The sequence below is a fragment of the Nipponia nippon genome, unplaced genomic scaffold (genome assembly GCF_047370975.1).
Source record: "Nipponia nippon isolate SJK-2023a ecotype South Korea unplaced genomic scaffold, ASM4737097v1 scaffold_33, whole genome shotgun sequence".
Taxonomy (NCBI): domain Eukaryota; kingdom Metazoa; phylum Chordata; class Aves; order Pelecaniformes; family Threskiornithidae; genus Nipponia; species Nipponia nippon.
The window spans coordinates 1,869,455-1,895,256 of record NW_028262351.1 but is presented as its reverse complement, the minus strand read 5'-3'; the positions used below and the strand labels follow the sequence as shown (position 1 = coordinate 1,895,256).

The 25,802-nt window shown below is 41.7% G+C and overlaps 2 protein-coding genes across 3 annotated transcripts in view; one reads left to right on the top strand and one right to left on the bottom strand.

Moving 5' to 3' along the window:
• Positions 1-1,794: 1,794 nt before the first annotated feature.
• The window catches only part of LOC148054155 (zinc finger protein 608-like), a 59,275-nt gene continuing 35,267 nt past the window's right edge, over positions 1,795-25,802 (top strand). The window contains exons 1-3 of one of the 2 annotated variants that reach the window (XM_087770659.1): positions 1,795-2,104; positions 3,016-4,063; positions 4,351-4,948. In XM_087770659.1, coding sequence (XP_087626785.1) covers positions 3,176-4,063; positions 4,351-4,362 — 900 coding nt within the window. In that variant the 5' untranslated portion in view covers positions 1,795-2,104; positions 3,016-3,175 and the 3' untranslated portion in view covers positions 4,363-4,948. Of the gene's footprint in view, positions 2,105-3,015; positions 4,064-4,350; positions 4,949-25,802 lie in introns of those variants that run through there. The other variant, XM_087770658.1, reaches the window with a different exon arrangement.
• Positions 20,581-22,128, bottom strand: LOC104009153 (uncharacterized; the record flags this gene model as incomplete). Its single annotated transcript, XM_009461104.2, is given in 1 exon segment — positions 20,581-22,128. A coding segment is annotated over 1 exon segment (1,548 nt), but the record flags the coding sequence as incomplete, so codon positions are not given.

Below are 25,802 nucleotides of genomic sequence, written 5' to 3'. Positions count from 1 at the left end.
AAAAAACCAAACACTCAATACAGTTAGAAGGAAAAGGTCAACTCGATCCAATACAGATCCTAAGTACAGTTGCGTGGTGCGTCTATAGCACTTTTTTAAATGCAAAGGGGAATGTTAAGAGTTTTGGGCGTTGAAACAGCTAGTTTTTTTTTGGGGGGGGGGCCGTTAAAAAAGAAAAACAAAGATTCCCACAAGCAGGATGAGTTATTTGAGGGAAATGAGAGGGTGAAAGCACTGTAGGCGCAAATCATACTTGGCAGTGCACTTGGGGGTGTAAAAACATTAGCGCTTTTTTGGGGGTTTTATCTAACTAAGAGGGAAAAATAAAAGTGACACAATTACAGATAAGTCTTCATTACATCATCCCCCCAAGAGCAAGAAACTTGCTAATAGGAGTGATGGGATACAGACAGATCTCGGTGGCGCAGGAGCTATTTCTTCTGTCACGTGTTAATGCCAGAAATGTAAGGCTAAAACCAGGGGGTAGAATCGACCATTTGTTACTGGTGTCTTGAACGTTTCCTCCTGACGTCTCCTACCAAGCAAGCCCCAAACTGTCACGTCGTGGTCACGGAGGCTGGCTCAGGACTATCAAATATCACGTTACCGTCCTTGAGGCAAGAGGACACAAAGACATCGAAATACCCCCCCCTCCCCCCCGCTATATCTCCTTTCTGAACTACTACAAATTGCAGATAAGTCGAGGAAATGCTTGTAAGTTGTTTCTCTAAAACATATGCTTTGCCATGGCGCACCCCCCCCAAAAAAAAAAAAAAAAAAAAAAAAAAAAAAAGAAAACCAAACCAAAAAACTTCAGGGATCCTCTTTGCTGAGGAAGAAAATGCTTCACCTCCGTAACTTGTAGCGGCCGGGGAGAGAAACCTTAAAGGCTGTGTGTGGGTGGGGAAGTTGTCTTTTTTTAGACCAGATCAGTATTTATTTGATATGCTTGTCACCCTTTTTTGTTCTCACGGCAACCAATAGAGCCTGTGAGCCTCACGTGATGCGAGAGACCTGAACTGTAACGGAACCGCCGCTCCTCAGGGATTGGCGGTTGCTAGCACGAACGCTCCTCCCCACTGACTCGTCACCGGCTATTCATTACGGCTTTTAGTTTCCCGACGCCGACTAGTTAAAAATACTAAGCTTAAGTCCGAGACCGTCTGACTTATGGGGGGAGGGAAGGAGAGGCTGGGGGTGGGGGGGTGGAGCGGATAAACTGGTGGAGGAAGGGGGGAAGAAATAGACCGTAAGGTTTCCTGAGACAATAAGGGGGGGAACGATCTGTCCCGAAAAAAGGTCGTCTGTTTTCTCTCTTTGGATTCTATAATTACTGAATTACTTACTACATGACTGATTAGCCCAAACTCCCGATTTTTAAAAATTATTTTTATAGACAGCGATTTGGAACTCTCATCTGTGCGTATGCTTTTTAAAAAACGTTTATGGGGGGGGAAGGCACCCCCCCCCCACCCCCAAATTGTATCCTTGTGAAAATGTACTTCATTTGGGAGCACACTCTCCTTTCTTCATCCCCACGATATATTTTGATAACCGGTTTATCTGATCAGTGATTTCCCCTCCTCCTCTTCCTCAGCCCCACCCCCCCGCCTCTTCTTTCCCTCCGTTTTCCCTCAAGTTAGTTCAAAAAAATCAGGACAGATGAAAAAAAATGCCACTTCCCAACAGGCGGAATCCAGCCCAGATTTTCAGTCCTTTCTTCTTGTGTGGTTGTTGTGGGGGTTTTTTTTGTTTTGTTTTGTTTTTTCTCCTTCCTCCCTTTCACTAATTTATCTCGATGTTAGCACATTTTGTCTTAACACCCGGACGCCTTTAGGCTTATTCTATGGATCATTACTTGCTGATCAGGATGACTCTGAGGTCCAGTGCTTTTTTTAAGCAAGGAGGAAAAACTGAAAGAAAAAACGACTTCTGATCTCTGCTCCAAAATAGGGGGAGATATGTTATTGACTGATTTATACTGGCTGAGATGTTACTTGCTTTCTACTTCTTGATCACTTGCTCTTTAAGTAAAATGAGGCACAGAATTGTTGCTGAGACGAGTGGAAACAGCATTTTGATTTGCTGGTTTAATTAAAAAAAGGTAAGCAATATGCCTATATATGTATAAATATTTTGACAGTCGACTATAAAAGGGAGAGATCCCTTTAAAAATCATTTTAACTAAGCTTTGTCAAACACGCATTCATTCACAGTCATTGAGGCCACCTTGGTGCAGATCACTTAAATGTATATCTTAATCAGTTTCCTGTAGAGTAAATAATACTATATTTAACAGACCTAACAATTTTGTGAATTAGGAGTACATCAGAACTGCTTTTAGAACTATATTCTTGATCATATTTTTAAAAGAAATAAGACCTTTTTATTTCTCTTTTTTTTTTTTTTTTTTTTAAACCTATGGGGTTTAATATGTTCCAGTAAACGTTTGTGTTTATAGGTCGTTGGTTTTTAATAGAAGCTGTATTGTGTCAAGGAAAATTAGGTTTCTCGCTTTCCTTAGCACTGCCCCCCCCCCCCCCCCCGATTAAGTATAAGGGGTAATAGATAATATAGCAAAGTCACAAAACTTCAAGGGTCTGGTTTAAAGCCACAAAATCCATGGAATGCACTGAAGAGTGAATCTGTCCTTTCTTTTTTCCCTTTTGTGCCTAGGTGGTGGTCCAGGGGGTTAGATTACAACTTGTGTTCCAACAGCTAGGCACCAGTCCTAAGTCTGTATTTCCTGAGATTTGTGGATTTAAATCACATAGTTAATTTTTTTGTGTTTTTTTTTTCTTTCCTTCTTTTTCTTTTTTTTTTGGACATGACTTTTTAAGAGCAATCGTGGACATTGAGATACAACTAGATTCAAGATGCTCCCGTTTAACAAACTTAAAAACAAACCTGTGAAAATACTGAATTATTTTGCTCCCTCTATTTTGGCCCCTTTTTATTAGTCATTATTCTGGTAACACCCAGACAAGAAACATTCGACTTTTCCCCTTCTCACAGGAAAAGGTGGACGTGGACTGCAGGGTATAAACCTAGACATACCTGGGGGAGGAAGATAAGAAGAGTTAAATTTTAAAAAGCCCAACAGAGATAAACAAATGTCCCCACATCTCCAAAGGAAAGTTCATTGGAGTTTTATTCTAGAGATCTCATCTTCAGGATGTCAGTGAACACTTCCACTGCAGGAAAAAGTGTGGATCCAAATGCAGTTGATGCTTATGACAGTGGCGATGATTGGGAAATCGGGGTTGGGAATTTAATAATTGATTTGGATGCTGATTTGGAGAAGGACAGACAGAAATTTGAGATGAATAATTCCACTAATATCACCACCAGCAGCACCAGCTCCAAGGATTGTGGGAGTCTGGCTTCTAGTGGGGCTAATGCTACCTCAGCCTTAGCTGATGGCCTAAAATTTGCTTCTGTTCAGCCCTCTGCTCCCCAGGGGAGTTCCTCTCACAAAGAGAAAAGTGAAAGCAAATCAAAAGTGAAAAGGAGCAAAACTTCTAAGGATGCTAATAAATCTCTGCCTTCTGCTGCCTTGTATGGGATTCCTGAGATCAGCAGTGCTGGCAAGAGGCAGGAGGAAGTCCAAGGGCGCCCTGGAAAGACAACTGGCATGAATTCAGCACTGGGTCAGAATGTGAGCAGTAACCTAAACGGCAATAATAACACCACCAGCAACAACACTAGTGCCTCTTGTGGGAAAAACAAAGAGGAGAAACCAGGTAAAAAAAAGGGCAGCAGAGGCTCCAAGCAGGATAAGGATGTGGGGAAATCCAGGAAAGACAAGCGGCATGACCTGCAGCAGGGCCACCCCAATGGCAGTGGGGGTGGCAGCAGCCAAGCTCCCTCTGGGCACCTGTATGGCTATGGCGCCAAGGGAGGTGGTGGTGGGAGCAGCAGCTCCTTCCACTGTGCCTCCTCCACTGTGGGGGAGGTGAGCAAAAGTACCCTGGATTCGGGGTTATTGGGGAACTCTGTTTTGGTAAAGAAGGAAGAGGAGGAGGAGAGCCACAGGCAAATCAAGAGACTGAAAATAGAAAAGGTAGGACAAGCTTCTCTCCATCCCTTCTCTTCTGTGTCTCCCTGTGTCTATGATAAACTTCCCACAACTGTGTGCTTGGTTCCTGTTGTTATCTCAGTTGTGTATTTGTGACATGCATCTGTTCTTCCTCTAAAAAAAAAAAACCCAAAACAAACCCCTTCCCTATACAGGAGACACTATGTTTTGAGCGTGCTTCTTTTCCTTTTGATTTCCCCTTCCCATCCCCAGACCTGGAGAACATTTCTATTTTGCATTGTCTGCTTCTTTTGATTGCATTCACCCAAAAGGACAAACCCTGAGATGACCCTGACTGAGCCGTTCCTGATTTTAGCAGAGAGCAGCAGTGTTGGTACCAGTGGGATGGCATGTGTTTGCAGGCTGAAGGTTTATGTGTTTGGGATGGTGGTGGTGGTGGTGTGTATCTCAGGCTCCACCAGCAGTAGGTCTTGGAGTTGTACATGCTGTCCCTTTGCTACAACACTGGTGGGTATTTGCAGTCATTCCTCTCCCAAAGTCTAAAGGGACCCTTTCTCCTTTGACCCTCCTCTCTGGAGTTAAGATTGCATTTGGGAGAAGAGAGGCATCAACAGAGACCTGGGCTCTGTCACTCCCCTTTGCAGAGATGATGGATGTTTATTTTACTGGGGGCTCTTGTGGTGGTACAGCAGGCCAAAGGCCTCAGAAGCTAGTGTGGAGAATGGGGAGGAATGAGCCAGCAGACAGGTCCTCCTGAAAGGAGGAGGGGGATACACCTTGTACTGAGATATGTGTGCAAAACAGCTTTCGGAACAGAGGGGAACAGTTTGTCTCTTGTTTGAGGGAGCTTTCTTAATCTGAGCCCTGTGGGTTCTTGGATGTGAACTAATTGTTTATTGAGGAGTTGAAATGTATAAAATAAATCGAATGAGGGTGTGTTTTTCTTCCTTTCTATTAATGTATGAAGGATGCTCTCTGTAAGAAAAAATGGTCATGTATTCTTAGGGAAGGGTGGAGGGAGAACTTGGCTTTTGTTAGTGCTCATTTAGGCAGGTTCTGGTATCAGCAGAATATGTTCTGTTCGAAGGGCAGAAAGCAGCAGCTTGGGAATTTGGAGGGCTAGCGTCGGCCCAGGATTGCAAGTCAGATGAATTCTACAGGTTGTTAAACAAAGTCTACCTGAAAAGTAAAGCAAAACCATGCCCCCCTCAAATGACCAATTTTAGGGTGTTTGTGACTTTATTGTCTGCTTTTACAACTTCCCTGAGCAAATATTCAGTGATGGGAAAACTTTTGGGTTAGTGTTAACTGTACAGCATGGTTTGCAAGTACCTGGGAGGACTGAAGATCTCAGGGAAATTATGCCTTTTTATGACTCGTTTTTGGCTTTTTTATTTTTCAGTGATATTGAAGGTTGTGTAATATTTAAGTAGACTTTTGAGGATTAGATTTGGGTGTCTGTCACATCAAATATTTGTTAAGAAAACTTGAAGATAATTTCAAGACCTTGTGTTTAAGACAAGGAGCAGATTAAATTTCATATTGTATGCACATTTATTGCTTTTAATATAGCATATCTACAGATGAATTTGAATGAGCCTTGTGACCTTTTCTAAACACAATTGAAAGAAAACCAGATTGCTTTAATTCATAGGTTTATATTTGCACTTTGATTTATGAAAGTTTTGTTCACTGTGAAAAAGCGTCCTAAAATCCTATCGTCTCTTTATTAACTTAGTACAGTAGACATTTACTTTTGTTGCCAATACTCTTCAAATTGCAGTTCTCTAATCCACTTTAATATCTAGATAAATTGCCCTAATCTGGCCTTCACAATGGTTGTGGTTAAAGAGTCAGCCATCTGATTGGATTCAGTGGCTGCCTGGAATGTGGGAGGTATTGACATTTTGCAACCCCCTTAGCGTTTTCATATTTCAGCTAAATGTTCACATTCAACAATTTTTTTTAGCTGGCAATCTGAACATTTCAGTATCTCAAAAGCTGTTGTCATGGCAACAGAGGTTAGAGTGGTGTGGTTTCTCCAGTTTTTGTGTTCTTTTCACTCTGTAGTCACACAGGAAATTGTATGAAGTAAGTAGTCTTTTATGTAATGTAAATTGGATCATATGTAAATTAAGAGCAAACATATATGGAGTGGTTTAGAGACAGTAGTACACTTTGTATTGTAGTTGCTGCTCTTCTAGGAGATGTAGAGCTTGCATTTCCAGTAACAGCCGCTGCCCTGCTTTAATATAGGCTTCGCACATTAGAGTCATGCAGTGTTGGCCATTTTCTGGCATAATGGTGTGCTTGCTTGCTGTCTTAATAACGTTCCTTAGTGTTTCTCTTCCTAAAGAATGTTCCTTTCAGTGCTTGTTGCTGACAATGGTTGCAACTTTAAACCTAGCCTGTGGTATTATTAGTGAAACTTCAGTGTTTTGTTTGCTGTTTTGGCTTTTTTTCCAAATGTTTAATAATAATTGGAAAGATTTCTTTTAAAGGATTTTAGATTTGTTGTGGTCTTGTTTTGACTATTTACACACTAGAATATATATGCTATACTTGCACAAAACACCTTGTATTTGTAGATAAATATATAATTTTCAAGCCTGCATGTTAAAATCAATTTCCAGTTGTCTTAATGTTCATGAAAGACATGTCTCATGAATTTGGATACTTTCTTCCTAGATACAAATGAGTTAATGCTGATTCAAAATCTGAAGGTTTTTGTATGTGATGTGGAATATTGCATTTGTTTACTGTCTCTGAAAAGCTTGGAGCAGATTCCCAAGAATTGTAGTCACTGTTTAATTTTCACAGCATGCTTCAGGTTTTGGTCTATTTATTCTGTTTCCTTGCTGCAGAAAGTAATGTAAAACATGATAAATTGGATCTTCTGAAACCTAATTAAATCAATGACTCTGTTCTGCTGGCAGAACTTTTATGCAGAATCTGCAAGTATGTTGTAAAAATTACTACTCCCCTAATAAAGTCAAAGTATGCTGTAATTCTAAGATGTTTGAGCTATATTCGTGCAGCCCATTTTGTTGTTAAGCCACCAGTGACATGTCTGAATAAGTAGCTTTGACAGGTAGGCTAACTACTAAAGATTTTTGGTGTTACAACCTGTAATTCCTCATCCACACTTTTTTAGCACAGTTACTGGCTGTTTCTCAGCATGAACTCTTCATTTGCTTTAGCTATGCTTTTGTAATTTTAACAGCTGTTACATTGAAAAGTGTTCAGATTATCTAGAAAGTTTTGCTTTGTATGTGTTATAGGGAGAGTTTGGGTATTCAAGCAGGCACACTTTACTCGGAGATGGGAAAGTTATATTTGGTATATGCAAATCTGTGCATTTAAATGGAAATAATACAGAAGGTCTGAATGTATCGTCAGAGCTGTAAAAAAACCAGCCAAACAAAAAGTTGCCTTTTTTAAATGAATGAATAATAATATTCAGATTGGAATTTATTTCTCTTGTATTAGTGTATTGCTTTTCATTAAGACTGCATTTCACATCTGAAAGTTGTCAAGCAAATTAACATGTTGGCTGGTATTATTTATTTTATTCTTCTTATAGCAGAAATTAGAATGTTTTCCACTTCATCAGGAAATTCTGTGTGCATTTTACATATTGATTTAAATCATTTAAGTACATGCTTTGATTAAAGATATTATGGAGATATGCTTTTCATGTACTTTTCTAGCTGGCCTTGGCTCTAGTTTATTCGCTGTGAAATAAAAGGGCAAGGAGGTCACTTGCTGTAATTAAAGAACAAAGTCTATTGTTATTTGACAGCAAACTGTTTTGAAAGCTACATAAGATTTGGCTGTTAAAAACACTGGTAACTATGGGTCCCTAACAATAAGAAGCTCAGTCATTGAGGAATTTATAATAGTAAATCACCTCCTGCAGGCAAACACAATAAGGGTCAGTTACTACTACAGATCTTACTATTTAGCTAGAACCTGAATTATTCTGACAGTTCTGTCAATTTTTCCCTAAGAGGTAAAAAGAAGGAAAAAAAAAAAACCCAGACAGACTCTCAAAGGATAACTTTAGCAAGCTCTGATCAGTCACCTAATTGTATATGATAAAACCATTGACTAAAATTTTCCATGCAGAGAGTTTTCTGCTCTTCAGAGAAGTGTTATAGAATTGTTGTTAGCTGAAAAATTATTCTTTTAAAGATAACAAGTTCTGAACTGTTAGGCAATGAGATGCCTGACTGCAGCCTATGAACTCTGGATAAAACGCCATCCAGCCTTTTTTTAAGGTCTTTTATTGAAGCTAATGACAGGTCTTGTGCCGCCCTGAGATGAATGACATTATCTCTGAGTGGTCTGACAGGAAACAGGCATGGTGAAGCTGCAGAGAGGATCTGCTATACTTCTGGCAAGAGAGTAAAGCTTGGACCCCCTGGTTGTGATCATTAACACATAATGCATTCCTGCTTCTCCTATGAAGGCCTTGGTAATTGGAAAGCTATTTCATCAACAAAAACTTAAATCATAAATCTGAAATGCAAAGCTTTTCTTGCATGCTAAAACTTGTGTGTTTTTTCATAAGAAATGCGTGATCTAGTTTTAAAAGGTGTTAATTCTAGGCTCTCTAATACTGACATTTATGGGAAAGTCTGTGGCCTGCTTTCTGTTAATTCGAACACATTCTTTGGATGTTGATTTAGTCTTTGTTATCTGTGTGATTTGCATTTGTATAAGTAGACTAAATGCTGTTTGTTATAGTGAGAGCAGGATTTGTCCTGTGCTTGCTTTGTAAAACAGATGGATTTAAAAAAAAAAAAAAGCAAGCAAACCCACAGCAGTGAAAATTACATTTCCTTAGATAAAATACTGTTGAGGGTACAGTGGGAGAGCATAACGTAATGGTACCTGTTATAAACTGAAAACCTGACATGGTACAGAGCTACACAGCTCTGCCTCTGTTTCTCCTTATAGTACTTTGCTGACTGCGTCCAGAAAATCCATCAGCATGTTCTTTGCCAGCAGGCCTGACAGTTGGCTGGTCCCAGTGGCATGTTTATATGTTCTCAATTTGCTGTGGTCAATATGGGGAATTACTGGATCTCAGAACACTTGTGTATGTCTGTTGTGGTTTAACCCCAGCCAGCAACTAAGCACCACACAATCACTCGCTCACTCCCCCTGCAGTGGGATGGGGGAGAGAATCGGAAGAGTAAAAGTGAGAAAATTCATGGGTTGAGATAAAGACAGTTCAATAGGGAAAGCAAAAGCCATGCGGACAGGCAAAGCAAAACAAGGAATTCATTCACTACTTCCCATCTGCAGGCAGGTGTTCAGCCATCTCCAGGAAAGCAGGGCTCCATCATGTGTAACAGTAACTTGGGAAGACAAACGCCATAACTCCGAATGTCCCCCCCTTCCTTCTTCTTCCCCCAGTTTATATACTGAGCATGATGTCATATGGTATGGAATAGCCCTTTGGCCAGTCTGGGTCAGCTGTCCTGGCTATGCTCCCTCCCAGCTTCTTGTGCACCTGGCAGAGCATGGGAAGCTGAAAAGTCCTTGACTGGTGTAAGCACTACTTAGCAACAACCAAAGCATCAGTGTGTTATCAACATTATTCTCATCCTAAATGCAAAACACAGCACTATACCAGCTACTAAGAAGAAAATTAACTCTATCCCAGCTGAAACCAGGACAATGTCCTGCTGACTTAATTTGCTACTCAGGTTATTTCAAGACCTTGATCCAGTTGAGAGCTAGACCGGAGGACATTTGTATGCATGCACTTGTTAAAATCCAAGGAGAGAGGTAGGAGAGCAGGTGATCTGAGACATCCTTGAAATGGTGTCAAGTGTGAGGTTAATATTAAGCAAAATACAAAATTTTATCCTGGCACCTTCCCCCCCCCCCCCCCCCCCCCCCGAAGCCACTAAGATTACTTGTGTCCAGGAAACACGCATGGAATTAAAGGCCACAGAACATGGCCTGTAAAATACTAGATCAGAAGACTAGCCTGAAGAGAGGGCATATAGAAATGGAGTTGGGAAACACAGGCCAAATGTATTTAGAATCAGAGTTCCCTTCAGAATGCCCAGTGTGTCATCAGTGTCCTGACAGATCATGCAATTTTATTTACCTTTTGAACCATAGTATTTGTTATATTGGTCTTGTTGAAGCGTTCTTTTTACTTATGGGCTGTGTTTCTCCAAGTCTTTGTGTTACTGGTACCTGTGCTATCTGAGCACGTTACAAACATTATCAGGAATAAGGTCTCAGAATTGCTAATATTTCTGCTAACAGGAATACCACCTTCACTTCTAGTTTGGATAAAGACATACAGTTATATAGTTTGGATTTCCATCACCCACCCTTGCAAAAAAGTTAGATCACTTCCATGTCTATTTAGGCGGATGTGCGTATTGACTTTGCCGAATCTTCTGTACTTCTCAGTTATACTGCTCACTTACATAGTTTGAATTGCATGTCAGCCATATATTCCAGATTTGTTCCATGGTATACAATTGGGATTGCTGAATATAATCAAGAGTTTTAGAGTCAACCTTGCTCTGAGCTAAGATACTTCCTGTTGGACACAGAAAGATGATCCAACAATCAGGTTATTCTTTATTTAATATGCACTGTACCAGCTTTACATTGTACTTAAATAATGTTATAGCATGCATTGGTATATTGCTGAATTTCCACAAAAGATTGGATTATCTGGCTTCTTAATTGTGCTTTATTTCTTATCATAGAAATATACCCTCATGGATTCTTAGATAGTGTCACACTTGTGGATCTGCGGATGCGGTGACATCAGTTGAAGTAGGCAATAGTTTTGCTAAAATCTTGTGTTTGTTTTAGTAAGCTTACATGTCAAGTAATTGTTTATTTCTTAATAATAATCAGAGGAATTATACTGATCATGTTTTCTTATTTTGGTCTGTACATTCCCTGTTAGGTGAAAGACAGCAAAATGGCAGTCCTTGAAAATTTCTGATGATGATGTAATTACAAAATGTAAATACCTTTCTAAAATTTAGAAATTATTATTTATATTTCTTCATTCTTTTTTAAATTTGACAAAATTTACTTGTTTTTCCCCTTTTCACACTAGAATGTTTCTGCCCAATGGATATCTTTTGTGGTGCAGTGTTTAACCAAAGTGAATAATAATACAAGCTATCATTTTTAAATTTGTTAAAAAATATGTTTGAAATAAGATAATATGAATAAAGATAATTACCAGTTTTCATAGCAAGACTTGAGGGGTTTTCCATAAAATGAGATTATTTTTTTTTTTTTGTTACATTCACGAAATAAAAACAAAATTTACTGCAGACTATGAGTAGCCATTTGGGCAAATATAAAGATCAGACTATTAACTTTTAATTATGCTTTATAGATTGGTCTTTGGTTGCCAGTTAAGTTTCTACCAGTCAGCTTGATTCTGTTTTTTAGCATGTGACAATGGACTACAAACAGTATATATTTGTACTTTGTCCTCAGAAATTGGCTAATTTTTTTTATGTTTCAAAAGAAAACTAAGCTCCAATTGATCACACTTTTGTAAACTCCTAGAAGTCACTTTCTTTCATCCTTCCGATGAAAGAAAGTGCCCAAATTTAGGCTCAGTTTCTCAGGAAATATTGAGATACATCTGGCCTTTTTAATGTGCACACTAGACAGTTTGATTTTGCACACTTTTAGCCTTTTGCATTAGCCATTGACTTAATTCAGAGGTTTTGTTAAGTCTCCCCCCCAACATAAATTTAGTCTACTCAAATGCCTCCTTCATTGATGAATTTTAGTGATACAGTGGTGATCTATGATAGAAACATGTCTCTGTCACGGGAATAGTACCATAGGAGTTACATAAGCTTAGATTTTATAGTTTTCACTGCTTCCTTTAACTCAACTATTAAGAAAAGTCAAAAGCAACTTGTAATCTCCTTTCTCATAGTGCATTGGGACAGGCCAAAATATTTTTAGACTTCCTGTCACCTCCCTGGCTGATTTCTGCAGATGGCTCATTTTAAAAGCAACAATAATGTTTGAATTGCAAGGGATTGGTCTTTGAGTTTTCATTCTTCATGGAGGAATGTTTATTTGTGTGTGGTTCACCATAGTACATGGATAGTGATACAAAAATTCACGGATGCTTCTCCTCACAGTCCGAATCTCCCCAAGGGAGAAACGGAGTATTCAGAGAGTCCCTGAAATGAAACTCAATAGCAACAAAGTTACTATTAAGCAGGTATCCTTTATTGCAATGCTGGGCAGCACTGGGGATTCTCCAACATAAGTGCTCCAACGAGTTGATGAATTTTTAGAGAATATATACTATACAATCATACATATTCATAGGATTTGTGGGAATTCATTTACATAAACATGAGGCTTCCAGGAACTTATTAGCATATGCAAATGTACGATCTGCATGCGCAGTCATCTCCTGTGGTGGTCTTCAGGTGGTCTTTGGGGGTCCTCAGATGAAGGCTCGTAGTCTTCTTCACTGTGCTCGCTGATTGACCCTTGCTTCTGCGCAAACTCAGTCCTAGGATTACGTAAACATTGTCCTTCAAGGCTATTGTTGCCATTCTTCTGTGTCTTCCTGTCTTCATGGTTCTGTGCATCTGTTCTCCCAAGGCCGAGTTGTCTGTAACGAGATTATCCTGGAGCCCCCCTTATCTTATAACTGTTCTTCTAGCTACTCCCTAAATCACATCAAACCATAAGGTATTCACAACACCCTTAAATCACACCAGGGTGTCTTCTGAGCTAATTAAATGACTAAGGTATTTACAACATCTTTCTTGCTCTTGTGGTTTTTAACCCTTTCAATAGTACTATCAAATCTATACTTTATTATAGGCTTATAAGAGTGGAATAATGGCAGTAGTTGTATGTTTCTGGGTTTCATGTTTTTGCCAACCCTTCCTTTTCGAAGAAGGGAAACAAAACTAGATCTTTCTCCAACAAAAGGTAACGGTTAGAAGCAAATACAATTAGAAATAAATTAGTATTATAATAATACTAAATTATTATAATTTAGTGGAAACTATATAGAACTTTTAGAAATAGTTTAAGGCCTTTGATACTGTCTTCCATAAGATCCTCATATACATGCTGTTGATGTATGGGCTGGATGAGCAGACAGTGAGGTGGACTGAAAACTGGCTGAATGGCTGGGCCCAGAGGGTGGTGATTAGCGGTACTAAGTCTAGTTGGAGGCCAGAAACTAGCAGTGTACCCCAGGGGTCAATACTTGGTCCGATCCTGTTCAAGGTCTTCATTAATGAGCTGGATGATGGGGCACAGTGTACCCTCAGTAAGTTTTCAGATGACACAAAACTGGGAGGAGTGACTGATACACCAGAGGGTGGTGATGCCATCCAGAAGAACCTCGACAGGCTGGAGAAATGGGCTGACAGGAACCTCATGAAGTTCAACAAGGGGAAGTGGTGCAAAGTCCTGCACCTGGGGAGGAACAACCCTATGCACCAATAAATGCTGGGGGCTACCCAGGTAGAAAGCAGCTTTGCAGCAAAGCACCTGGGGGTCCTGGTGGGCAACAAGTCGAACATGAGCCAGCAATGTGCCTTTGCGGCAAAGAAGGCTAATGGTATCTTGAGATGTATTAGACAAAGTATTGCCATCAGGTCAAGGGAGATGATCCTTCCCCTTTACTCAGCACTGGTGAGGCCACACCTGGAGTCCTGTGTCAGCTTCTGAGGTCCCCAGTACAGGAGAGACATGGAGATACTGGAGAGTGTTCAATGAAGGGCCACAAAGATGATTAAGGGACTGGAGCACCTCACTTAAAGAGGAAAGGCTGAGAGAGCTGGGACTCTTTAGCCTGGACATGAAAAGGTTCAGGGAGGATCTCATAAATGGATATAAATACCTGAAGGGAGGCTGCAAAGAAGACGGAGCCAGGCTTGTTTCAGTGGTGCCCAGTTACAGGACAAGAGGCAATGGGCACAAACTGAAACACAGGAGGTTCCATCTTCACATGGGTAAGAATCAGAGACCGAGGCAACAAAGGGAACCTTGTGGTTGGGGTCTGCTACAGGCCGCCTGATCAAGGGGAGCCTATTGACGAAGCCTTTTTTCTTCAGCTACAGGAAGCTTCACACGCACAGGCTCTTGTCCTGATGGGGGATTTCAACCACCCCGACATCTGCTGGGAAAGTAGCATGGCAGGCGGTAGGCAATCTAGCAGACTCCTGGAGTGCATGGAGGACAATTTCCTAAGCCAGGTAATAGATAGCCCTACCAGAGGGGATGCAGTGCTGGACCTGGTGGTCACCAATGCAAGTGAGCTCATTGGTGATGTCAGGATTGGAGGCAGCCTCGACTGCAGTAATCACACACTGGTAGAGTTCACAGTCCGGAGAGGTAAGGGTCGGGTGAAGAGTATAGTCAGGACCCTGAATTTCAGGAAAGCAAATTTCCAGCTCTTCAAGGAGTTTCCTGGGAAATGGCCCTCAGGGACAAGGGAGCAGAACAGAGCTGGCAGATCTTCAAGGACGCTTTCCATGGGGCACAAGAGCTCTCGATCCCCAGGTGTAGGAAATCGGGCAAGGAAGGGAAGAGGCTGGCATGGCTGAGCCATGACCTGTGGGTCAAACTAAAGGGCAAGAAGAGATTGCACAGGCAGTGGAAGAAGGGACTGGTATCTTGGGAAGAGTATAGGGACGCTGCCCGGTTGTGTAAGGATGGGATCAGGAAGGCCAAGGCTCGGTTGGAGCTGAACCTGGCGAGAGACGCAAAGAATAATAAGGGCTTCTATAGGTACATTAACCAGAAAAGGAAGGTTAAAGAAAGCGTACCCCCTCTGATGAGCAAAAGTGGCGAGCTGGTAACAACAGACGAGGAGAAGGCTGAGGTACTCAACAACTTTTTTGCCTCTGTCTTCACTGGCAATCTCTCTCCTCACACCTCTCGAGTCAATGGAGCATTTGACGGGGATCAGGAGGGCAGAGGTCCTCCCACTGTAAGAGAAGATCAGGTTTGCGACCACCTGAGGAACCTGAACATACATAAGTCTATGGGTCCCGATGAGATGCATCCCAGAGTCCTGAGGGAATTGGCTGATGTAGTTGCCAAGCCACTCTCCATGATATTTGAAAAGTCATGGCAGTCAGGTGAAGTCCCTGGGGACTGGAAAAAGGGAAGTATTGCAGCCATTTTTAAAAAGGGTAAAAAGGAGGACCCTGGGAACTACCGACCAGTCAGCCTCACCTCTGTGCCTGGGAAGATCATGGAACAGATCCTCCTAGAAGCTATGCTAAGGCACATGGAGGACAGGGAGGTGATTCGGGACAGCCAGCACGGCTTCACCAAGGGCAAGTCCTGCCTGACCAACCTAGTGGCCTTCTATGATGGAGTGACCGCATCAGTGGACGAGGGAAGAGCTACGGATGTCACCTATCTGGACTTCTGTAAGGCCTTTGACACGGTCCCCCACAATATCCTTCTCTCTAAATTGGAAGGACATGGATTTGATGGGCGGACTGTTCGGTGGATAAGGAATGGGCTGGATGGTTGCATCCAGAGGGTAGTGGTCAATGGCTCGATGTCCAGATGGAGATCAGTGACGAGTGGTGTCCCTCAGGGGTCCGTTCTGGGGCCAGTGCTGTTCAATATCTTCATCAATGACATAGACAGTGGGATTGAGCACACCCTCAGCAAGTTTGCAGATGACACCAACCTGAGCAGTGCAGTTGACGCGCCTGAGGGATGGGATGCCATCCAAGGGACCTGGACAGGCTGGAGAGGTGGGCCTGTGTGAACCTCATGAGGTTCAACAAGGCCAAGTGCAGGGTCCTGCACCTGGGTCAGGGCAATCCCTGGTATCTGTAGAGGCTGGGGGATGAGGGGATTGAGTGCAGCCCTGCCGAGAAGGACTTGGGGGTACTGATAGACGAAAAGCTGGACACGAGCCAGCAATGTGCTCTGGCAGCCCAGAAGGCCAACCATATCCTGGGCTGCATCAAAAGAAGCATGGCCAGCAGGTCGAGGGAGGTGATTCTGCCCCTCTACTCTGCTCTGGTGAGGCCCCACCTGGAGTACTGCATCCAGCTCTGGGGTCCTCAGTACAAGAAGGACATAGACCTGTTGGAGCGGGTCCAGAGGAGGGCCACAAAAATGATCAGAGGGATGGAGCACCTCTGCTATGAGGAAAGGCTGAAAGACCTGGGGTTGTTCAGCCTGGAGCAGAGAAGGCTGCGGGGTGACCTTGTTGCAACATTTTAATACTTAAAGGGGGCTTATAAGAAAGATGGGGACAGACTTTTTAGCAGGGCCAACAGCGATAGGAGAAGGGGTAATGGTTTTAAACTAAAGGAGGGTAGATTCAGACTAGATATAAGGAAGAAATGTTTCACAATGAGGGTAGTGAATCACTGGAACAGGTTGCCCAGGGAGGTTGTGGAGTCTCCCACCCTGGAGATATTCAAAAGCAGTCTGGACACAGTCCTGAGCAACTGGCTCTAGGTGGCCCTACTTGAGCAGGGACATAGGACCAGATGACCTCCAGAGGTCCCTTCCAACCTCACCAATTCTGTGATTCTGTGAAATGGACCTCATTTCTTATTTGAACTTTGTTTTGCTGCTCTAAGTTTTATATCTGATTTAGGAATTGTTTTTCCACATCCTTTGTTACTACAGATAACTAAATTCACATTCCTAACCCCTTCAACCAGGTGTAGTTTCCTGTAATAAACTTTGTGTTGCTAGTTTCTTTTAAAGGACAGGATTATATACTATTTTGGGCCTGGCTGGGATGGAGTTAATTTTCCCCATAGCAGCCCATATAGTGCTGTGCTTTGCATTTGTGTCTAGAACTCTGTTGATAACACACCAATGTTTTGGCTACTGCTGAGCAGTGAAGAAGAAGGGGGAGGAGGTGCTCCAGGTGCTGGAGCAGACATTCCCCCGCAGCCTGTGGGGAAGACCATGGGGAAGCAGGTTGTCCTCCTGCAGCCCATGGAGGACACCATGTTAGAGCAGTCTGTTCCTGATACACTGTATCCTGTGGAAAAGGACCCATGCTGGAGCAGTTCACGAAGGACTGTATCCCATGGGAGGGATCCCTCACTGAAGCTGGAGCAGGAGAAAAAAGTGACAAGGAAGGAGCGGCAGATATGAAGTATTGTGAACTTACTGCAACCCCTGTTCCCCATCCCCCCTGCACTGCTCGGTGGGAAGAGGTAGAAGAATCAGCAGTGAAGTTGAGTCTGGGAAGAAGGTGCAGTGGGGGAAGGTGTTTTTAGGGTTTTTTTTATTTCTCACTATCCTACTCTGTTATTAATTGGCAATAAATTAAATTAATCTTCTGCAAGTTAAGTCTCCTTTCCCTGTGATGGTAATTGGTGAGTGATCTCCCTGTTCTTATCTCGACCCACGAACTTTTTCATCTTGTTTTCTCCCCCTGTCCTGTTGATGGAGGGGCAGTGAGAGTGGCTTGGTGGGCACCTGGCAGCCAGCCAAGGTTAACCCACCACAGGGTGCAAATTAGTAGAGCTTAGCACTTTGCAGCTTGGTAGATTGATGTCAGCAGCCATAATAGACTTTAAATAGGCTTGCAGAAATTAATTTAAAGTAAATTGCTGAAGTTGATATTGCTAATTACTTGTAATTTCTAAATGAGATTTGCACCTGTAAATTCAACTTTTCATTTATAATAATTCACTTAATTATAGACCAATTTTACAATTATTATTAACTGGAGCTGCTTCTTGCTAAGGGACATCAATTGTTGGCAAGACAACCTGCCCTATTTTGTTTGTCTGAATTGGGGTGGGAGAAATGCCTCTGTTAATTTGAGCAAACATAATACATTTTGTTGATCCTGTCTCTCTGAAATGCAGTTTGGCTTGCTCACAAGTTCATGTGTTCCCCCCTTAAAGGCAAGTTGTGTAAATGGACCTTTGTTTCAATATCTTAATTAATTAGTGGGCAGTCCAAATGGTTAAGAAGGGCTTATGGTTTCTGCTTTATTGTTGTACAAAGTTTTGTTTGTGTTTTTTTTTTTTTTTTTAAGACTTAAAGGCCACACTTACTGGTGGCTTGTAAATTTGAAAATAACATTTTCATGAATCACTGATTTAAAGATCAAAGTCAAGAAAGCATTGTAGCAGAAGTGGAGTAACCTCTACCTTAAAGGTTTTTTAAGCTTTTTCATTTGAGCCTCCTGGTTTTCAGTAAATTATAACCTTTTGAGTTGAATTTTCCATGACATATTTTTATACTGTAATTTCTCTAGCATTACTGCCATGAAAATGAATTTGCAAAGTCTGAAAATGGAGAAGGTATATTAGGAAAAAAATCATTTAAAAGTTAACATTTTATTTATTAAAAAAAAAACATCCGCATTGTCAGTAGCTTGGTAGGCAAAGCCTTCTTGAAAAATGTCATGACTGGTTATGTGAAAACTGGTTTAGATTTGATCAGATTTTGAATGTTTTGAAGATGTTGGGACTATGTAAAATAAGCAGTAAATATTCCATTTTCCATCTACAGTGGCCATAATAACCTTGGGAGAGGGAAGGAATGGGCATAGCTGAGTTTGGCAAGTTATGTTCATATTTGTAGTAATTTTTAAAATATATTTTTAATTTGATCGCCTTCAAAATATAGTAAAATAGACACTGAGATTTGGATCATTTTAACGAGTGACAAGTTTATGTAAAGAAAAATTAAAAGATAGTGAAAAAAGAACTCATTGCACTTGAAATCCAGTAAAGGAATAGATATGTTTTTAGTATACTATATTGGGTATACATGGCAAGGTTTTGGTAGTGGAGGGAGGGGTCCTGCCCTGTGCCGGACAGTGCCGGTTCCAGCCGGATCCAAAACGGACCACCGCTGGCCAAAGCTCAGCCAATATCAGTTACAAAGAGACAAAGATATTAATATATCATAGAATGGTATGGGTTGGAAGGGACCTTTAGAAATCATCTAGTCCAACCCCTCTACCATGGGCAGGGACATCTTTCACTAGATCAGGTTGCTCAAAGCCCTGTCCAACCCCACTTTGAATAATGGGGTATCCACCACTCTGGGCAACCTGTTTCAGTGTCTCACCACCCTCACAGTAAAGAATTTCTTCCTTATGTCCAGTCTAAATCTATCCTCTTTCAGTTTAAAACTGTTGCCCCTTGTCCTGTCACTACAGGCCTTGGTAAAAAGTCTCTCTCCTTTCTTATAAGCCCCCTTCAGGTATTGAAAGGCCGCAATAAGGTCTCCCCAGAGCCTTCTCTTCTCCAGGTCAAACAACCCCAACTCTCTCAGCCTTTCTTCAGAGGAAAGGTGTTCCAGCCCTCTGATCATTTTTGTGGCCCTCCTCTGGACCCGCTCTAAGAGGTCCATGTCTTTCTTGTACTGAGGATCCCAGAGCTGGATGCAGTACTCCAGGTGGGGTCTCACGAGAGCAGAGTAGAGGGGCAGAATCACCTTCCTCATCCTACTGGCCATGCCTCTTTTGATGCAGCCCAGGATATGGTTAGCCTTCTGGGCTGCAAGTGCACATTGCCAGCTCATGTCCAGTTTTTTATCCACCCATATCCTCAATTCCTTCTCTGCAGGGCTGCTCTCAATCCCTTCATGCCCCAGCCTGTATTGATACTGGGGATTGCCCTGATCCAGGTGTTACCGCAAACCGGTCCAAAAACTTTCTAACACCAATTTGACATTTAGAAAGTAGGCATTCTTTATTGCAGCACTGGATGCACGGGGGATATCTCCACCTAGCATGCATGCCGTAGGTCATTATACGTCTTAATTATACGTCTCAGATACATATTTCAACAAAGGAAAATAAGGAAAAAGAAACAAAGCAGTACTATCGTTAGTCTGCCCTGAGGGCAATCTACTTCTGCAAAGGCTATAATCTCAGTCCAGAAACAATTCCTTGAGTTCTTCTGAGTTTTAATTTCAAAGGTCCTGCCTCCTGCGCAGTCCAATTTGGAGACGGTGCACTTTTGATCCTTGAATAATGTATTCAAGGCTCCTTTTCTGCAATTTTAAGAGCTGTGTAAGTTGTTAACAATACCTGATAAGGTCCTTCCCATCGCTCGGTCAGAGGCTGGGAATCCCAGTTCTTTACATAGATCCAGTCACCCGGTTGAATGGAGTGTACTGGAGCATCCAGTCTGAGAGGTCGTGACATCACAATATATTTCTGCAATGCATTAATAGTTTTTCCTAAAGAAATTACATATTGATTTAAATCAATTTTCCCTCGTACACGTACGTTTTCTGGAAATTTAGGACTCTGGTATGGTCTTCTGAACAGCATTTCATATGGACTTAAATGATCCTTCAACCTAGGCTGGACTCTAATGTGAAGTAAAGCTATAGGTAATGCTTGAGGCCATTTCAACGAAGTTTCCTGACAGATTTTGCTAAGTTGTCTTTTCAATGTCTGATTCATCCTTTCTACTTTACCACTAGATTGAGGCCTCCAAGGTGTATGGTAATCCCATTTAATGTCTAATACCTTACTTAATTGCTTAACAACTTCCGCTGTAAAGTGTGGGCCTCTATCTGATGACATTCCCAAAGGAACCCCAAACCTCGGAATTATGTCTTTTAACAGATTTTTTTGTCACTTCTTTAGCTTGGTTGGTGCGACAGGGAAACACTTCGGGCCACCCAGAAAAAGTATCAACCATTACTAATAGATATCGATAGCCTGCTTGTTTTGGCAATTCCGAAAAATCAATTTGCCAGTAATCTCCTGGCGTATTTCCCTGGGGTAAAGCTACCAGGAGAGGTTTTCTGATAATGTTAGGGTTATTTCTTTGACAAATCGAACACTTATCAACAATTGATTTAGCTATTTTTATCATTCCAATACTTGCAGCAACTTTCTGTAATCCTTGTACTAGGGACTCTGTTCCCCAGTGGGTCTGCTGATGCTCCCTTTTCATTATTTCAGTCATTATGGCTGGAGTTACTACAACCCGATAATTTGGGGTTATCATCCACCCTTCTTCATTAGGAACAGCTTTTAAAAGATCAGCTAACTGCTTATCTGCTGATCCATATTTAGGTCCCTCATCCGATAGTGATATTTTCTTTTTGGGCATTACTACAAAGATGCCTTGTTCTGCAGCCTCCTTGGCTGCTTTATCTGCTAATCTGTTACCATCAATAACGGGTGATCATCCACTTTGGTGAGCTTTACAGTGCATTACCGCTACTTCGGCTGGTTTCTGAACACTCTTTAAAAGTTGTAAGATCTCCTCTGAGTGTTTAATAGGCGTACCTTGTGCGGATAATAATCCTCTTTCTTTCCAAATTGTTCCGTGAGCATAGATTACTCCAAAAGCATATTTAGAGTCTGTCCAGATATTTACCTTCTTCCCTTGAGACAAATCCAGGGCTCGTGCCAGGGCTATCAATTCTGCCTTCTGAGCAGATGTACTCACAGGTAAAGCCTTGGCCTCCAATACCTGAGTAGGTGTCACTACTGTGTATCCGGCTTTCCACTGTCCGTCTATAACGTAACTGCTTCCATCTGTAAACATTTCTAAATCTGGGTTAATCAAGGGTTCGCTTTTAAGGTCAGGTCGGCTAGAGTATACTTGCTCTATTGTTTGTATACAATCATGTACCAGTGATTCTTCTGGATTTTCAGCATTCAAAAAGGTAGCTGGATTCACTGCCATGGTAGTCTTCAATTCTATGTCATCTTGTTCTAAAAGAACCATCTGGTACTTAAGCATTCTGCTGGGGGAAAGCCAATGTCCCCCCTTTTGTTCTAATACGGAAATAACCATATGAGGCACATCATAAACAGTTATTCGTTGCCCCAGGATTAATTTCCTTGCTTCTTGAATCAATAAAACAGTTGCGGCTACAGCTCTTAAGCATCCTGGCCAGCCTTGGCTTATGTTATCCAACTGCTTAGAAAAATATCCCACTGGCCGTTTCCAGTTCCCTAATTGTTGAGCTAGTACCCCCAAGGCCAGGTGTTGCTTTTCGTGTACAAATAACTCAAAAGGTTTCGTTAAATCTGGCAGTCCCAAAGCAGGAGCGGACGTAAGGGCTTTTTTCAAATTCCTGAAGGCAGTTTGACACTCGGGGGTCTATTCAAGAAATTGTCCTCCAGATAATTTTAAAGTTTCATATAGCGGTCTTACTAGTATTCTGTAGTTGGCAATCCACAAGCGACACCATCCGGCCGTTCCCAAAAATGTTTGTAATTCCCGCACGGTTCGCGGCTCTGGTGTCTGGCATATAGCTTCTTTTCGATGATTTCCCAGTCGTCTCTGTCCCTGTGAAATCTCAAATCCAAGATAAAATACAGTTTTCTTAATGATTTGTGCTTTATCCCTTGTAACCCGGTATCCATTAAGGCCTAAGAAGTTCAATAAGCTGATTGTTAATTGAATACATTCTTCTTCAGTCTCTGCGGCTAAAAAGATATCGTCCACATATTGGAGTAGGGCTCCTTCCATATTTTCTTTTCTTCATTGTTCCAATTCTTTAGCTAATGGGTTTCCAAAAATAGTAGGACTGTTTTTGAAACCCTGAGGTAATACAGTCCAAGTTAATTGTGGTTTTCGTCCCGTAGTTGGATTCTCCCATTCAAATGCAAAAATGGTTTGACTATCAGCCTCCACAGGTATGCAGAAAAAGGCATCTTTCAAATCTATCACAGTAAACCATTTATATTTTTCTCTAAGTATTGTCAATAAAGTGTAAGGGTTAGCCACTATGGGATGGATATCTTGCACAATTTGAATAGCCCGTGAGTCCTGAACTAATCTATATCCTTTACCATTAGGTTTCTTTACTGGTAGTATTGGAGTATTATATTCTGATTCACACTCCACTAGCAATCCGTAATTTAAAAATTTTTGTATTAAAGGTTCTAATCCTTGTATGGCTTCAAGTTTGAGTGGATACTGTTTTGATCTTACTGGCCTGGCCCCTGGTTTTAAAGTGATTTTTACCGGTTCTGCTGATTTGGATCTTCCCGGAACATCTGCTGCCCACACCATAGGAATTACTGCATTCTCTGTCTCCGTTGGAATTTCCCCCTCATTGGATGCAGGATCCTGTAACATAAAAATTCTTGCCTCTATGGCTTTAGATTCCAGAACTGAGAATTGAATTTCTCTGTCCTGGAAAGAGATTTGTGCTTCCAATTTGCTTAACAAGTCTCTTCCCATGAGGGGTCTTGGACATTCTGGCATATATAAAAATTGATGTATCATCCATCTTTTTCCCAATTTAAAAGTCAATGGTTGAAAGAAAAGCTGAGTTTCCTGTTTCCCAGTGGCACCAACAACAGTTACAGCATCCGGGCTTAAATTTCCCAGAGGTGTATTTAACACTGAATAAGTTGCTCCTGTATCTACCAGAAATTCTATTCATTCCCCAGCTCAGCTTTAACCAGGGGTTCTGCTGGGAAGGAATCCCCCGGTCTCTTTCATTCCTGATCTAAATTCATCACATTCACTGCTTTGGTCAGCACTTCCCGACCAGATTTCTGCGGACACTCCTTTTTCCAATGCCCAAACTGTTTACATATGGCACATTGATTCTCTGCTAACCTTGTTCTAGGGCAGGCAAGATAGGCTCCCCTTCCTCTGCCCCTACATCCACCTCAACCTTCTCCTGATTGAGGAAGCCTGGTCAAAGCAGCTATCAACTGATTATTTCTTTGAGCATTTCTCTTTTCCTGTCTGATCTCCTTTTCTTTTTCTCTGTTATTATATACTGTCCAAGCCACATCAAGTAACTTTTCCAAATCTCTAGCCTCCCCCCCCCTTGTAATTTTTGCAGCTTTCTCCGATTGTCCTCAGATGATTGTCCAATAAATAATGAGGTCATTTGAGATTTCCCATCAGCGCTTTCCGGGTCCAAACTAGTGTATTTCTTAGCAGTCTCCTTAAGCCGATTTAAAAAGGCAGTTGGAGACTCCTCTTTCTCCTGTTTTACTTCATACAATTTAGCCCAATTCATAGCCTTTGGCATTGCATTTTGGATTCCGTAAAGAACCCATTGCTGATATTGGGTCAATAAACTCCTAGGACCAGAATGATTAGGATCCCATTTAGAATTGACAGATGGAAATAGCTGCTCCATTGTCCCTTGTCCTTGTCCCACAATCACCACAGCCTCAACTTGCCTCCTTGCTGTTCGTAAAATCATATCCTTTTCAGTACTATTAAACAGGATTCCCAAAATGACTTGTATATCTCCCCAATCAGGATCCTGAGTCTTTATTAGCATTTCAAAAACAATGGCTACCTGCTCTGGATTTTCTCTATAACTCCTGGCAGCCTCTTTCCATTTTGTAAGATCAGTTATTGAAAACAGCACTTTTACTGTTACTGGTCCTTTGTTACCCACTGCCTGTCTTAGAGGAGCTTGAATTACCTCTCCTTGATGTCCCCTTGTTCTCCCTGCTATTGGACTAAATCCTTCATTTCCCTTACCCTTTTTTATCGTACCTACACCCGCTCCAGCCCCTTCTCGGTTTTCATTCTCCCTCAACAATTCTTCCCTCTGTTCCACTCTCCTCTGTGGCGCCACTAATAAATCCAAATCTTCCTCCTTTTCCTCTTCACATTTCAAACATCTCTGCCCAATACTACATGACGAACAACACCTTCTCAACCCCTTTCCAACTTTCTTATTCTCCTTTTCCAAAGCCAGTACCATAGGATCCCTCAGAACTATTCTGCAATCCTTCTGCCACTCAGGATGATCACGCAAAGTAAAGAACATATCAGCATATAACACTTCATCCCATTTTCCTTCCCTCCGAAGAAACAACATCAATTGCAACAAGGTGTTATAACTTAAAGTTCCGTTTTTCGGCCACTTTTCTCCATCATCCAGCTTATATGGTGGCCACCATTGATTACAATACTTAATTAAATCCCTCCTGGTAGCTGTACCCCCCCCAGCTGCCACTTACATCCTTCCAATGTTTCAATATACATCCTAGGGGAGATTTTTTCAGAATCTCCCCTTCCGCCGAGGGTTTATTACCCATCACAAAAAAACCCACAAAAGAGCGACACAAAAGCACAAAACAATAACAACGCAGAGACACAAGGGCAATGACTTAACTCAAAATTTAGTGAAATTAAACCAAACTTTTCACAAAATATTAATTCATTAATTCAGTCTTACCACAGCCAATTCTTAATCTGTGTTTGTGAACAAAATATCATATACCCGAAACTCGGGCGCCCCACAGACTTTTGCCCTCTAGTAGGACTTTCCTCCACCTGCAGGTCCCTCCTTGGCCCGACCCTGTGAGGCCTTCACCCCGTCTGACAGGCAGGCAGAGTAAAAATCTCCTTTACTCGGTTGTAACCCCCAAAATTAAAGAATGCCTTTTACCTTCCCAAGGGTCTTGCTTAGAGCTCTTCGGTCCAGGGATCGGAGGTTCTCCCCGAGAATCCCTCAGTGCCGGATGGAGGTCCTGCGATCCTGCAGATCTGTCGAGGTTCAGAAGCAGAGTCCCATCTGGGTTGCCAAAACTGTTACCACAAACTGGTCCAAAAACTTTCTAACACCAATTTGGCATTTAGAAAGTAGGCATTCTTTATTGCAGCACTGGATGCATGGGGGATATCTCTGCCTAGTGTGTATGCCATAGGTCATGCCAGCAAGGTATTTATAAAACTTAAACATACATATTCATTAATTTTCTGAGAAAAGTCATTAATATTACAATTATTTCCCAGAAACATTAACATATTTCCCCTCCCACAGGAGCATGCGCTGTTTAATT